Source organism: Heteronotia binoei, chromosome 4 (assembly GCF_032191835.1).
Source record: "Heteronotia binoei isolate CCM8104 ecotype False Entrance Well chromosome 4, APGP_CSIRO_Hbin_v1, whole genome shotgun sequence".
Taxonomy (NCBI): domain Eukaryota; kingdom Metazoa; phylum Chordata; class Lepidosauria; order Squamata; family Gekkonidae; genus Heteronotia; species Heteronotia binoei.
The window spans coordinates 28981836-28998302 of NC_083226.1; the positions used below are offsets into that span (position 1 = coordinate 28981836).

General features: G+C 44.0%; 1 protein-coding gene across 1 annotated transcript in view; it reads right to left on the minus strand.

Moving 5' to 3' along the window:
* GNE (glucosamine (UDP-N-acetyl)-2-epimerase/N-acetylmannosamine kinase) overlaps positions 1-16167 on the minus strand; it is a 64384-nt gene extending 48217 nt beyond the window's left edge. The window contains exon 1 of the mRNA XM_060237038.1: positions 16090-16167. Within this exon, the coding sequence (XP_060093021.1) occupies positions 16090-16143 (54 nt within the window). The 5' untranslated portion in view covers positions 16144-16167. The remainder of the gene's footprint in view (positions 1-16089) is intronic.
* Positions 16168-16467: the final 300 nt, after the last annotated feature.

The following is a 16467-nucleotide window of genomic DNA, read 5'->3' on the forward strand; positions in this document are numbered from 1 at the left end:
ACAATATTAGGATTGCTAATCTCTTGGCGGGACCTGGATATCTCCCAGAGTTAAAACTGCTCTCCAGACTACAGAGATCAGTTTCCCTGAAGAAAATAATTTATTTGAAGAGTATACTCAATGGTATTATACTGACCTGAGGTCCCTTCCCTCCCCAAGCCCCACTGTCCCCAAACTCTAACCCCAAATCTCCAGGAATTTCCTAACCCAAAGTTGGGAACTGTACTTAATAAAATTAATACTGTCATAAATTTCAAACAAAACACCAAGCCAATAGGCATACAAAGCTTTTGTCTGGAATTCAGTGTATCACTCTTAATTTTCAGGAGGCAGCTGAAAACAGGATTCCATCTGACTGATCCAGTTTTTAATTATTGGCAGTCCTAATTGGAGTTGTTTCAATTGTAACATTTATGTGTTATATAGTTGTTTTCTTTATATTGTTTTTATTATTATAGTATTTCCTATAATCATTTTAGTTACATCATAGCCTGCCTTGAATTCCACAAGGGAGAAAGACAACTAATACATGTTTCAAATAAACAAACAAGCAAATGAACAAAGGGGTGAGGGGTCTGGAGACCAAGTCCTATGAGGAAAGGATGAAAGAGCTGGGTTACATTTAGCCTGGAGAGGAGACTGGGTCATGATAACTATCTTCAAGTATTTGAAGGACTGTCATGTAGAAGATGGTGCAGAGTTGTTTTCTGTTTGCCCAGAAGGGCAGGCCAGAACCAATGGGTTGAACTTAATAAGAGTTTCTGGCTAAACATTAGGAAGAACTTCCTGACAGTTAGAGCGGTGTTCCTCAGTGGGACAGATTTCCTTGGGAGGTGGTGGGCTGTCCTTGGAGGTTTTTAAACAGAGGCTAGATGGCCACCTGACAGCACTGCTGATTCTGTGAACTTAGGCAGATCTTTCTAGAAAGAGCTGGAAGGGTCGCATCAGTGCTTAGTTCTTGTGGCCCTTTCTTACATGCCCAGGGAAATATAAGACAGGGAAATTGGGGTCAGGCAGCAATCTTTCTCCAGGCCAGTTTTGCCAGGGGTTCTGGAGGTTTTTTTTTGCCATCTCACTGGGGGTGGGGGAGGTAATTATGAATTTGTGCAGGGGGTTGGACTCGGTGACCCTGGTGGTCCCTTCTATCTCTATGGCTCTATGAAATAAATATCATTTAAGCAGCCATTCTTCTCCAGGGGAACTGATCTTGGTCATCTGGAGAGCAATTGTAATAGCAGGGATCCACAACATTTCTATATTACTGTAAATAATTGTAACTTGCATGTGAATTTAAGATTGTGGATATGAGTGCCTTCAACTTCACAGGCAACTTATGGCTACCCCAGTAAGGGGCTTCCAATGCAAGTGAGGAGCAGAGGTGATTTGTCATTGCCTTCCTCTGCAGGGTCTTCCTTGGCAGCCTGCCCTCCAAGCACCAGCTTTGCTTAGCATTCAAGTTCTGACAAGAGCAATCTATGCTATGCCGCCTTTCCTCCCCAAATTTAAGGTAGCCATCTCATTTTCTTAATGGCACTGGTGGCAGGAAAAGCCCTTAGCTTTCTTTCAGGTAAGCAAGGTTTTCTTAAAGTTTTTGCCACTTCCCTTTATGAGTGTGTCTATGCCCTGTATAGCCAGCTACATGCATATGTGATTGCCATCAAGTTGCAGCTATGGCAATTCCAGCAAGGGGCCTTTTTCAAAGCTAGTGAGTAGCAGAGCTGGTTTGTCATTGCCTTCCTCTGCAGAGCCTTCTTCAGCAGGCTCCCATCCAAATATTGACACTCCTTAGCTTCCGAGATCTAATGAGATTGGGCTATAACCTGCCACTTTCTCTCCCCCAGTATTTCTAAGGTACATTACAATCCTTGGTTGTATCTCATCATAACTGTGAACCTTGAACTGTCTCTTTCTGTTGCCTCCAAAAGTTCATGTAACACCCCACCCTCCCCCACACACCATCACACAATATTTACATAGCTAAGGCAGGTGCCCTAGAATTCTGGCTCCCAGTAAATGCCTGAATTGCCTCTATAGTCAGGCCAACCTTTCACCGGAAAGAAGACTAGGCTAAAAATCTTCCTTCTTACATAAAAAAAAAACCTGTGGAAGAATTTTTGTCCCAGTTATAGCACAAACACACATAGGAATAGGAAGTGGTGCAGTCCAATTATACCATTTAATATGTAACTCTTATATAGTACAGGTAAGTATACATAAAGAAAAGAGGCAAACTATGGCATGGTACTCAATTGCTGCACTAACGTCCTTTTAAAAAGGGAAAGTTTGGGGTAAATATTAACTCTGGAAATGTGTACACAAGACTAACATAATATCTGATACAATTTCCACACAGTCGGTAGGTCAGACACTGAGTTCAAAGTATGTGTGCCCACATAGGGTTGCCATCTCTGGGATGTGAAATAAACGGAGATTTTGGGGTGCATCCTGTGGGGAGGTGGGGTCAAAGAAGGGCATAATGCCGTAGGGTCCATCCTCTAAAGCAGACTTTTTTCCCCCCATGGTAACTGATCTTGGTTGTTTGTAAGAGTGGGAGGTTGGTTACCCTAGTGCCCAGCACCAACATACTGGTATGAAACAAACTGCCTGCACCGTAAGCATTTTCTATGATAATGCCATTGCCGCTGTCTTGTGAGCACTAGTTAAATTTTGCTTGTATGCTTTTTTTGCTAGTTTGATCTACTAGAATCTTCCAAACGATTGCAGCACTTGGTGACATGGGAATATAGAATACACTTAAATTGCTGTCCTACAAAGTGGAGAATAATAGCGGAAAAAGAAGACTGCAGATTTATACCCCACCCTTCCCTCTGAATCAGAGACTCAGAGTGGCTTACAATCTCCTATATATTCTCCCCCCACAACAGATACCCTGTGAGGCGGGTGGAGCTGAGAGGGCTCTCACAACTCCTGCGATAGCTCTATGACTAACCCAAGGCCATTCCAGCAGGTGCAAGTGGAGGAGTGGGGAATCAAACCCGGTTCTCCCAGATAAGAGTCCGCACACTTCACCACTACACCAAACTGGCTCTCCTATCCTAATAGAGGAAGTCTGGTTTATGCTATGCAGCTCTGTTCCCAGATTTCTCCAGAATGTAGCTCCATACATAGGTTCATTGGGAAGCAAGCACCAATGTTAATATCCTGGCATTAGTTGAAGGCAGGGTTGCCAGCACTGGGTTGGGAAATCTTAAAGATTTTGAGGGTGGAGTTTAGAGGGGGGAGGGATCTCAGCAGGGTATAACACCATACTGTCTACTCTTCAAAGCAGCCATTTTCTCCAGGAGAACTGATCTTGATTGTGTCTGGAAATCAACTGTAATAGCAGGTGATCTCCTGGTGCCACCTGGAAGTTGGCAACCCTATCTGAAGCCTGTCGTTATGTCAGAGTATGATTTGGGTTGCCAACTCCAGGTTGGGAAATTCTGGAGATTTGAAGACAGAGCCTGGGAAGCGCAGAGGTTGGGGAAGGACAAGAGCCCAGCAGGGAAGTAATTTCACAGAGTTTACCTTCTGAAGCTGCCATTTTCTCTAGGGGAACTTGTCTCCCAGAAGTACAAGTGATCTCCATATTGTACAGATCTCTAGGCCCCACCTGAAAGTTTGCCATCCTAGTTAATAAAGTATCTCAGCTGATGATCCTGCATTCCCTCCTTGAGCCTTACCCTTTTCTCTAGGGCATTTATTGCATGCCTTATAATAGAACAGTCTGCCCTCCACCCCCAATCCCTTGATATTTGTGTTGGCAGGGCTGGCCTTCCACTAGGCAATTGCCCAGGGTGCCAGCCTTCTGGGGGCACCGAATCAGGTGCCCTACAGGTGACTTGGTGATAATATCAGTGTATAGAGGAGGAGCCAAAAGTTAGCCTTGCCTAAGGTGCTAGAGAGTCTAGGGCCAGTCCTGTTTAGTCTCATGGAGTAGAGTCTCCGACTCCCCGAGTTCCGTTTGTTAGCTAGAACCGGAGGCTGCCTGAGCTCTCTTGTCCTGAAACTGGCTGCTCTTATCCCTGTACTTGCTTGTTAATAAGTGGATGATGTTTTGAATGCACCCATCTTTACTGTCTGAACATAACAGCAAGAATCAGAGTGAATACCCTATTCCTGACTTTCAAGAAAAAAAAAGGGGGGGGGGGAGAGCATAATCCCCTCCTAAGCTTCTGACCTTTCTGCTTCCTGCCTTTTTTGGAGTGTGGAGGGGGATTGTGTACATAAACTACTGTCGTGACTTTGGAATGTGGTTCCTGCCTGGCTTATTGGAGCCTTGAGGTCTGAGCTTGGGGACTCAGGAACAATGGACAGTAGGATCGAAATGCCTGCTGCCCTGCTCCAATCACGGGGCCCCTGCTGGTTTGAATGATCCAATGGCATGCTAGTGCGGGAACTTGAATGTATATCCTTGGCCCTGTTGGCTCAGTCCTCAGTTTGAATTGCAGCCTTATACTTTGCTGTCTCTAATAAAGGAGCTATAATCACTACTCCCTTGTCTCTTCCATGCATTGAACCCACTATATTATAGGGATGCTACTTCCTGATCAACTATAACAACCCAGTAGCCCCATGTTAGTCTTACAAATGAACCTGCTCCCCGTTTAGATCAGGAGAATCGTTCCCTGTGTAATTAGTGTAGGCTTCGGCTACGTGTGAATGTTTGTGGTGATTCCCGTACAAACACAAGATTTAGTTACTTAATTCATGTACAAGCACTTTGGAGCCTACTTTGGCCGCACTCCAAAAGTGATAACAATTATTAAGATTGTAAGCTCTCTGGAGTCCAGGTTAAAGGTTCCCATTTCAAAGTGATACCAAGACTACATATTTATCCATTCGTCTTGAACCTGATGACAATATGAAATGGTGCACTTTGGATCGACACACCGTTGTCCATATATGTGTCAATATACTTAGAATTCAGTTACTAAATTACTCTTATTGTGTTGTGCCTGAAGGCAGTGTATTTTTGATTTGGAACATCCAGATGGGGTCTGGAGATCTTCCAGAATCGCAGCTGATCTCCAGATAATGCGTAGTTCCTGTCTTTTGTCACCACCAAGACTTCACGTTACTGGAGGGAGAACACCTTTATTTACTTACTTACTTACTTCATTTACCCCATCTTTCTCCCCAGTGGGGACCTGAAGTGGGTCAGTATCAATGTTCTTCCCTTCCTCATTTTACCCTCGCAACACCCCTGTAAATGTTATTCCAATGAGGCTATGGCATAGATTTAGTTATTTAATTCATTGATACCCCACCTTTCTTCCCCAAAGGGGACCCAAAGCAGCTGACATCCTCCTCCTCTTTTCCATAGTATCTTCACAACAACCCTGTACTGTAGGTTAGACTGAGAGTGTGTGACTGGCTCAAAGTCACCCAGCAAGCTTGCAAGGCAGAGTAGGGATTTGAACCTGCAAATTCTAGATCCTCATTTGACACTCTAACCACCAGACTATGCTGTCTCTTTGTTTCCTGCTCCAGGGTTTGTAAACAAGGATCTCAGATTCCTCTGTCCATCTCTCAACAGGGTGGGACATGTACCAGGCATCTGGAATGACCACAGATGTCACAAACCCAGATGCCCTCCTCCTAAGACCACTCTCCAACCAGAAGTTGGGAAACAGGATTTTTATGGTCAGTACCAAGCACCTTATGTGAATCCTAGAATGGGATGGAGATGGAGACTTTCAGCGCAACCCTGTGCATATTTTCTCAGGAGTAAGTCCCATTTTATTCTCTTAGGCTTACTCCCATGTGAGTGTTCCCTGGACTGCAGGGTTAGTTACCTGACAAGTAGCAAAAACTCAAGAATGCCCAGTTACAAAGGCTTCATTCATCAAAATAGCATGCAAGAGTAATGGATCTAGCTGACCTTCCTCCTAACCAGCTACTAGCTATTAGACTTCTTCATCCCCTCCCTCCCATTCTCTTTCTTAGGAAACCAGATGAACAAAGCAGGAGTCAAGTTTGCACCTTTAAGACCAACCAAGTTTTATTGAGAACGTAAGCTTTCGTGTGCTCTCTAAGCACACTTCATCAGACGAGGGGATCAGGTATAGCTTAGAGAGCACATGAAAGCTTACGTTCTGAATAAAACTTGGTTGGTCTTAAAGGTGAAACTTGACTCCTGCTTTGTTCAGCTGCTTCAGACCAACACAGTTGCCCACTTGGATCTATCTTCAGGAAACCAGAGTCACACCACTGGCGGTTTTGATTAAGCCTGCTGCAACTGACACAGAACGGTTTCTCCCCAACTGTCAACAGGATTGTCACCATTTGACTTGCCTAGCCATGAACAAGAAACCCATTTTTCAAATTACAGCTGTTGGCCAAAATGCTGATAGTGTATAAAATCGTAAAGCAACAACCAGTGAGTTCCCTGGAAATGATTTTTTGTTGTCCTTGTGTTGGTAACATATTGGTTCACATAGCTCAAAATTCAGATCACCCAGCTAAACCAGTACATAATTTCATGCATTTACTATATGTATTTCATGATTAACACATACAGTTCATGTTGACTCCTGTTTCAGGGTTATTCATACAGCAGCACCCCCCCCCCCTCAGCCTCCCCCGGAAACTTTAAATAAGCTAGCAATAATCCTTTGCGGTTTTGCAACAAGAATAAATAATCCTAGACTTGGAATGCAAGATTCACTACCTTAGAAAGGGAAAGGAAACCAACTGAAAACTTCCCCTGCTGTTATCACTCCCTAAAACACACATAAGAAAGAAGAACTGACTGAGATAACGGAGACACATTATCTCCACTACACAATTTGCCTTGCTTTTAAAGAGCAAAAACACTTAAGTTCTGTTCACATGTTATAGCAAATCCACGTAATGATCTCCCATGTATTTGTTTACAATGTTCACTGTACAAATGAACCTTGAGATCAGTATCTGGTTAAATGCAGGGATTTAAATTGCACATTCAGCTGTACATGCATTGAACACAGCAGGAGAACTACTCAACGCATGTGTAAAGACAAACCAGACACCAGCACCACTTCAAATCTACCTACCTGATCAACATCTCAAACAAGATTATTGCAATACAAAGCCAGTATCGTAGATGGCGACATCTCCCTCCTCCTCCGGGTTGCCAGCTCTGGATTGGGAAATATGAAGATTTTGTGAGTGTTGTCTTGGGATGGTGGGTATCTGGGCTCAGATAGACTACTCTGGGACTGGAATGGCAGCCCCCAGAGTGAAATGACTGTCCCTGGGAGTGGCAGAAGAGTTCTGGAATTGGAATGAGCCCACCCCCACCGTGGAACTCCATTCCCAGAGTAGAATTCCATTCCCAGAAAGCTGCTGCAACTTCCAGGGGCTGTTTGGGCACAGAGGCCTTATGGAAAATCCATTCTGTGTTTTCTTTGTAGCCTTACAAGCCCAGAAGAGCTTCCTGCTGCAGCCGGCAAAGGGTGAGGACAGGAGAGGGACGGGGGGGGGGGGGGAGAAAAGAGCTATTGGCCTGATTAAAAACCTGGGCAGTAGGGTGCCAATCCCCAGGTGGGGGCAGGGAATCCCCTGGTTTGGAGGCCCTCCCCTCACTTCAGGGTCAACAGAAACCGGGTTGGAAATGTCTGCTGGCTACTCCATTATTCCCTATGGGGACTGACTCCCATAGGGTATTATGGAGAATTGATCCATGGGTATCTGGGGCTCTGGGGGGGGGCTGTTTTTTGAGGTAGAGGCACCAAATTTGCAGCATAGCATCCTGTGCCTCTCCTCAAAACACCCTCCAAAGTTCAAGAAGATTGGACCAGGGGGTCCAATTCTATGAGCCCCCAAAGAGGATGCCCCTATCCTTCATTATTTTCAATGGAGGGAAGGCATTTAAAAGGTGTGTGGCCCGTTAAATGTGATGGTCAGAACTCCCTTTGGCGTTCAATTACGCTTGTCACGACCTTGCTCCTGGCTCCACCCCCAAAGTCTCCTGACTCCACCCCCAAAGTCTCCAGATATTTCTTGAATTAGACTTGGCAACCCTACTGGGCAGGCTGGTTTTGGCCCACGGGCTGGACATTTGACACCCCTGCTTTAAAATAAGTATTATTGAAATAAAGTCCTTTTGAATATTTGACTGGTAATATGCCATTGAAATTCAGTGTTTGAGTACTATGCTTTCGTCTTCTTTCCTACCCACCACCCATTTATTTAGGCTTTGAAAAGAGCCCATGTTCTGAAGAACAGCTCTGGTTCCTCAACCATACATGCCTGTACCAGCCCTATGCAACCATTACTAATAATCATCAGGAGAATTATGATGCTGGGAACTGTGAATCCGCTTTCGAAACACCAAATGAAACAAACAGGTTTGTGATAAATGTCAGTTCTGCCTGTTTACCAATTTAATTATGATCTAGGTTTGCTTTTCATATAAGCCTGAAGCAAAATTATGTAATAATAACCAAGGAAAAAGTTCTGATACATAGAGTGAACAGTCAAAGACAGCAGTTGCCAAGGTTTTCTTTGAGGCAGAACTCTCCATAGCTCAGCACCAGACAGTGTTCCCTCTAAGCTGAGTTAGTGTGAGCTAGCTCACAGTTTTTTAACCTCTGGCTCACACATTTTTGTCTTAACTCAGGAAGGACGGCGCCAAAGCAAACTATGCTCACAAAGCAGCTGACAACTTTAATTCCAGGAGCTCATGGAGTAGAATTTTTGCTCACAAGACTCCACAGCTTAGAGGGAGTATTGGCCCCAGAATATATTACTCAAAGAAGCATCTAGGCATGTGCAGAGTGCCTTTCCATCACAAATTAACAACTAAAGAAAACTTCACACAGCTGGAATCTGGAAGCAAGCTGTTAGATCAGAGAGCTCCAGCCTTAAACCTCTAAGCAGGTTTACTCAGAAGTTCAATGGGATTCACTCCCAACTTAAGTGTGACTGGATTGCAGCCTGGCAATAAAATCCTAAACAGTTAAATGGATCTACAGCGGTGTAACTCTGCTTAGGATTGCGCAAGCTCTCCTTCGTGAGATCTGTCCTTAAAATCAGCAAAAGGGCCTCATTTAAAAATCTTGTTTTACTCATTTTAAATGTCACTTTCTGATCAAGACACAAACCTTTAAAAAACGGGTGGAACAAGAAGCACGCCCTGCAAAAGCAAGCAGTACACATTTGCAATGAGTAAGCATCCAAGTATTTTCCGCCAAAATCCATGCATTTTACAACAACATGACTTTTACAATAGTCTAGATTCTCCCATACACCAAATCAGAGAACTGAAAAGTTGTGAGAGAACATTCATTATGCAGAGGCAAACCTGGGCATAATCTCAAGAGGGAGCTGTATGTCCCCCGCATATTATACAAGCTTTTGTTGCATTCACACCAAACATTTTAAGGTGTGTGCTTAAGTGCACAGGGGGAAAAAATGCAATGTACAAAATGGTATTGAATCAGGTCAGCATGGGAGTGCCATTAAATGTCATCACTAGTAGAACCAACCCCACCAAATCAATTCAATCGAGCAGATTCGGAAGAAGGAGTGGAGGATTCTGTCTTCTATATACAAGCAATTGTGGAAGGAGGATCATTCAAATTGCTTCTTCTGCAGTTGATTTCTAGCTTGGGCTGCCCATCAAAGCTTCTACTAGCAAGCAAAGAAAGGCAAGTAATCGTTTTTGGGAGAAGCACTTGTAGCCTCTCCCCCTTGCCTCCAATGGCTCCAAGATGTTCCAAAATAAATGTGTGGTCATTTACTTCTGGCATGCCCAATGCAAATATGGCCAACAGATCTTTCAGCTGCAGTTGCACTCCATGTATATGACTTTTATACATCACAGGCTCATAAGCAACTATCTACTGATGTTTGTCAGCAGATCCTGGTTGCTAATTCTAAAGAACTGGCCCTTGTATGGATCAGAAAATCCATGCAATGGATTGGAGCCACTTATGATGACTACAACCGATGCTTCTTCAAATCTATGAGAATACTGAGATTTGCAGGAAAATCTTCTTTTATTTTAAATCCCCAGATGTTGGAGCACCTCCAGTGACATTTGTACACGTGTGGCCATTGTGAAAGGAAATTGACTGGAGTTCAGGCATTATTGTTGGTTGCTGGAGAAACTGCAATGCCTGCTGGGATGCCCGCTTTTTGATTTGCCATGGACTTCAGCAGTACCTGATGTAAGCGTCATACACCAAACATATCAAACATTCTACATTTTTTAGTAAATATTTCCCCATTAAATAAAAATACTGTCTAAGCCTTCTAGAAGAAAAATATTATAACAGCTGATCCACCATGCTAAGAGTAGCATACATATCCACTTAGATAGGACTAGTTACTCAGTATAGATACTATAAACATATGCAGATGCCATAAACACAATGGCACTTTCATAAATCTAGCTAAAAAGCTGTATATGACCCAGTGTCCACTGTCCAGCCAAAATTCTTGTATAATCAATTTTATTCTGTCCATTTCAAACAATGTCCTTTCTCAAGGATCATTGTTATTTCAAGCTGCTGGTCAATTTTCTTTGTGCTGTCCAAAACTGACATCAGTGTATGCACACTGTATTCACACTGAGACTATTCAAAGTCTCCACTTTATATTAACAAACCAGACCGTTGCAATCTTGCCAATGTATTCCCATTGTACTCTGCTATTCTCATTCAAAAATGCCTTTTTAAAAGCTGGATTTATAAAACTGACATTGTGTTTATGGCTATTTCTCTTTAAGTTTGCTTTCATTCCACCATGGTCCCCATTCTGTATAGTTTATGGATTTCATCAGTAGCAGCCAAGGAAGGAGATGGTAACAACCAGGAGGAATAAAGGAAGAAGTAAAAGACAGAATGGTATTTCCCTACTCCTAGGTTCTTTACAAGCACCTTACATCTAAGTCCAAATTTCCTTCTTTGTACATTTTGATTAATGTTGAACTTTCTGATTCATAACCACAAATGTAGGTTTACTCCCTGTTAGCTTAACACCCCAATCCAAAACAAATTAGTGAGACAATTCCAAATAATTACTGCAGGACTGAGTTATAGGACAGCTTGTCAGGACTTCGTAACAATAATACATCTGTAGTGGGTGAGGCCCTGACTTTGATGGCCCAGGCTAGTCTGAACTTGTAAGATCTCTGATGATAAGCAGTATCAGTCCTGGTTATTATGTGGATGGGATACCACTAAGAAAGTCCAGGATTGTGCCACACGAGCAGGCAATGGCAAATCACCTCTGAACATCTCTCACTTTGATAACCCTACAGGGTTGCCATGTTGGATGTAATTTGATGGAACTTTCCTCTACAGTGGGTGATAGGCACTAGAAGATCTCCTGCTAGTCACTGATAGGGACTAGAAGATCACCCAATGACAGTCTCCCAACATCAAAACCATCCCATATCAAATCCTGCCAATTAATTATTATAAATTAGTTTGCACCGTATGTGAATTTTTATCACTGTTTAATAGAAAGAAAGGCAGCCCCGTGGCACAAAGCGGTAAAGCTGCAATACTGCAGTCAGAGCTCTCTGCTCACGACCTGAGTTCGATCCTGGCAGAAGCTGGGTTTCAGGTAGCCGGCTGAAGGTTGACTCAGCCCTCCATCCTTTCAAGGTTGGTAAAATGAGTACCCAGCTTGCTGGGGGGAAAGTGTAGATGACTGGGGAAGGCAATGGCAAACCACCCTGTACAAAGTCTGCCATGAAAACATCATGATGCGATGTCACCCCAGAGTCAGAAACGAATGGTGCTTGCACAGGGGACTACCTTTTTAAATACATACATGCATATATATGTATGTATGGAAGCCTGAAATGTAATTCAGTTTAGATAATTTATTTAATCTAACTTTGGTACTGTTCACATTAAAGGATGGTTCACACATGCGTTTAATAATACCTGATGAATCTCAAATGAATGTATAAAGGAGTCTCTATAGCAAACTATTGTGTATGAGCTGGAATGTTAGAAGTGGGAAACCAGCCAGAGAGTTAGTTGGACTGTTAAATGACAAAGAAACAGAAGGATTGCTATAGGAGGATAGGGAGATAGCAGCTGAATTAATTCTTTGAAGTGGTGTTCATCATGGAAGATGCTGTATCAATACTGCTTAGACCTAAACTCCTTTTTTTCAGTGAGGACACCTGAACTGAACTGAGTTCACAACTGAATTCTAGGGTTAGTTGAAACATTTAAAACTGGACTTACTGGGTTTGGATGGCATACATGACTAATCAATAAAATCAGCCTACTTAATGGAGAGTTGGAAAGTAGCCAATATAATATTTTAAACAGAGAGATCAAAGAAACCACAAACCAGTTCACAACATCTGTCCTAGGAAAATATGATTAAAGATAGAATTACTAAGCACATAGAAGAACAAGCCTTGCTGAGGACAAGCCCACCTGCCTTCTCCAAATAGAAGTTCTCCCTCACTACATTATAAACTTTTTTTTCAAAATGTCAACTTCTGTGCTGACAGAGATGACCCTTGTAACCATGATATAGTTGCATTTTAGAAAGCTTTTTAGAAATTTCCCCACCAATTATTCCTGAGTAAACTTAGGAAAATAAAAAGAAGACCCTTCTATGGATTGGTCAAAGGATAGGTAGGAGTAAATGGACAATTCTGCTCACAGTGGAAGCAAGCAGTAAGGTGCCACAAGTCCTGTGGTGGGATTGGGGCTATTCATAAACATAACAAACAGGCGTGGATTGCAATGTTTTCATTTACATAAGTGAGCCTAAAGTGATGCACTCTGGAAGTGTAAACTGACAGTATCTAACCAGGAAAGAGATTTGGAGGTTATGGTGGACAAGGCATTGAAAATGTCAACTCAGAAATCAGGAGAAAGAAAATTTGATTCAAGGGATGATTAGGAAAGCATTTGAAATTAAGACAGTGATTGGTATTGTAGTTAGGACTAGGATCTGGGAGATGCAGGTTCAAATCCTCACACTGCCATGGAATCTTGCTGGGTGACCTTGGGGCCTGTCACACACATTCAGACTAACCTGCCTCACAAGGTTGTTTTGTGCATATAATATGGAGAAAAGGGAAAAAGATGGAATATAAATGACTACATAATCAATGGTTTCATACAAATCTATGCCATGGCCTCTTTGGAATACCATTTACAGTTCTGGGCTCCCCAACACAAAAAGGAAAAGGTAGAGATAGAAAGTTGTTGCAGAAGAGGGCGATAAAAATGGGCTGAACATCTCCCCCCCAATTTCTAGTTTAGAAGGGAGGGGGACATGACAGAGTTTTATTAAACTGTGCATGGTTTGGAGAAAGTGAATACATGTTTTGCTGTTCTATTATGAATGAAGTAATGATTGCCCAAAGAAATTGACTCACAGTACATATATTCAGGATGAACAGAAGGTAGTGTTTTGCCTCCCTGGTAATAAACGTGTGTGGAATTCATGTCTACAATACATGGGGACTGTCAGCTACTGGTTCAGAGTGCTAGGAAAAATGCCAAAGGCTAAGTCACTGGCTATTACGCTAGACTAACCAAATAACATCTTCAGATGCAGAGGCAGAATGTCACTGAATGCCCCTTGACAGGGTAGGAAAAAAAGGCTATTCCCTTCCTCAGAATATCTGGCTACCTGTGAGAGAAACAGGACCAGAAGGATTTTTGGAAGGATCTGCTCTGTATCCCAAGGGTCTTTACAGTGAACAATTCCACCCATCGTAATGACAGACATTTGCTAGACACTTTTGTATACAAAGTGGGCGTATTCTATGACAGTGAGCTATGAACCAGGATTTCCGAGCAGAGATGGTTTTCCAAGGGAACGTCTGACATCTCCACTTCAGTGGAAGGATGTGCTCTGTATCCCCAAGGGTCTTTACAGTGAACAAGCCATGCCTATTCCACCCATCGTAATGACAGACATTTGCTAGACACTTTTGTATACAAAGTGGGCGTATTCTATGACAGTGAGCTATGAACCAGGATTTCCGAGCAGAGATGATTTTCCAAGGAAACGTCTTGTAATAAACTAGCACACAGTTTCCCAAAGGTTCCTCTTTGCCAGGGTGGAAGATAAGTGAGTAATTTAAAATTCCAGTTAGGGGCTTTTAACGTAACAGTAAATAATTGTTATAGACTGTTTAAACTGGATGTGTGTTGTTTTTTTAAAGAGATGCAGTCACCCAGATGGTGCTTCAGGCAACTACGGAAATCAAGTGAAAAGAAGAAGAAAAACTAGTTTAAAATGTTTTAAAGACTTAAGAAAAAACATCCCCAGTTCTCACTTCTCTTTTCAGATCAATGTGCAGGGAGAAAAATAGAATTGATTGGAGAAACGTCGACTGAGGGGTGATATGATAGAGGTTTACAAGATAATGCATGGGATGGAGAAAGTAGAGAAAGAAGTACTTTTCTCCCTCTCTCACAATACAAGAACTCGTGGGCATTCGATGAAATTGCTGAGCAGCCAGGTTAAAATGGATAAAAGGAAGTACTTCTTCACGCAAAGGGTGATTAAAATGTGGAATTCACTGCCACAAGAGGTGGTGGCGGCCACAAGTATAGCCACCTTCAAGAGGGGTTTAGATAAAAATATGGAGCACAGGTCCATCAGTGGCTATTAGCCACAGCGTATGTGTGTATATAAATTTTTTTGCCACTGTGTGACACAGAGTGTTGGACTTGATGGGCCGTTGGCCTGATCCAACATGGCTTCTCTTATGTTCTTATGATTGGAGTCTCTAGAGGTCCACGGAGCACCTGATGAAGCAGGCACGCTGAAGGTGAAGCAGATTGATGTAGCAGCAAGTAAGAGTGTCGGACTAGGATTTGGGAGCCCCAGTTTTGAATCCTGGCTCTGCCATTGAAGCTGGCTGGGTGACGTTAGGCTAGTCACACACTCTCAGCCTGGTCTACCCCACAGGATTGTGGTGAAGGTAAAAGGAAGGAGAGGAGAACAATGCTGTTAGCCACCTGGAGGGACACCATTTGAGAGGAAAGTGAGGTCTAAATAAATAAACAGGTGTGGATCTAGGCCAGGGCTGGCCAAACTTGCTTAACATAGGAGCTACATATAATAAATGTCAGATGTTTGAGAGCCACAAGATGTGAATGTCAGATGTTTGAGAGCTGCAAGACAAGGAAGGAAGGAAGGAAGGAAGGAAGGAAGGAAGGAAGGAAGGAAGGAAGGAAGGAAGGAAGGAAGGAAGATGGGGAGGGAGGAGGAAAGGAGAGGTGTAAAGAAAATAACTTTAAATGTACAGTATTCTTCAAGCCACCTGCTGGCTTGGCTTGAAGAAGTACTGCCTTCTCCAAGCTTGTCCATGGGGTGGTGGGGGCTTCGAGAGCCGCACAATATGTGTGAAAGTGCCACATATGGCTCCGGAGCCACAGTTTGGCCACCCCTGATCTAGGCAGTACATCCACAAAAAAAGTCGCAGAGAGCCCCGGAGAAGCAGCTTTGGGCTTGCAAAGGGAATGAATGGGTTCACCATTCGTCATTTCTGCTCTGTATGTATCCCCATTTCCGAGGCCCGTTTGCAACGCCCGGTTAAAGATGAGGAAAGTTCTCCTGAGCTTGGCCTTCCTCGCTGACTCCACCGCGGGCAGCTCGCATACTTTGAGGCTTCCGGGGCGGAGGGCGATGTCACAAAGGAAGACTAGAGAGCCCCCAGCAGTGCATCTAAGCGAGTCTTTCCGTTCACCCGCCGACCCTTCCCAGTCATAACAAATTTTCAGGCGTCTGGAAAACGGACCAGTCGCTGGCATGAAGGGGGGGGGGGCAGGGGGTTGCAATTTGCAGCAAAACGGAGGGACGCTCGGCCGGCGCGGCGGACCCCCTCTCCTCCCACTCCCTCCTTGGAGGGTAGGGTGCGTTTCATGCCGATCGCGACGCGAGAGACCCAAATTGGGGGTGGCGTGAGGGGGAGCAGGCGAAGGAAAGAAAGAGGAGACCCCCCCCCCCCCCAAAAAAAACCACCTACCACCCCGGCGCTGCCTTTCCGAGGCGCTCCGGCGCGCTCTCCTCTCCCCCTCGTTACCGCCTCCGCTCCCAGAAACAAAAGGCTCTCTCTCTCTCTCCCCAGTCCCCATGGAGGCGAAGGAAGGGCTGGCTTACGTGAGGACCGCGGGGGCTCGCCGGTTCCCAGCGGAGATGCGCGTTGCTCCCCATCCCGCAGCGTCGGTGTTTCTCCCTCGGCGGGCAGAAGGAGCGGAGCTCAGAAGGCGAGAGCCGGATGGGCACCTGCATGTGCCGTTCTCCACGTTACGCCCCGCCCTTTCGGAAAGTCATTTTTTTAAAGCGGAAAAAAAGAGGAGGGGGGGGGAGGAGGAGGATATATAGAGAAATGATGCCCTCACGCCTTCCTTCTTAACATGTGGGGATTCCCCCCCCCCCCTTTTAACGGAGCGTGTTTTCACTACCTTTTAAATGGAAATGTGGAGTGTGTGCGTGTGTTCTGCCCAAAGCATCTTTCTTTCTCATTCCTAATCCTCG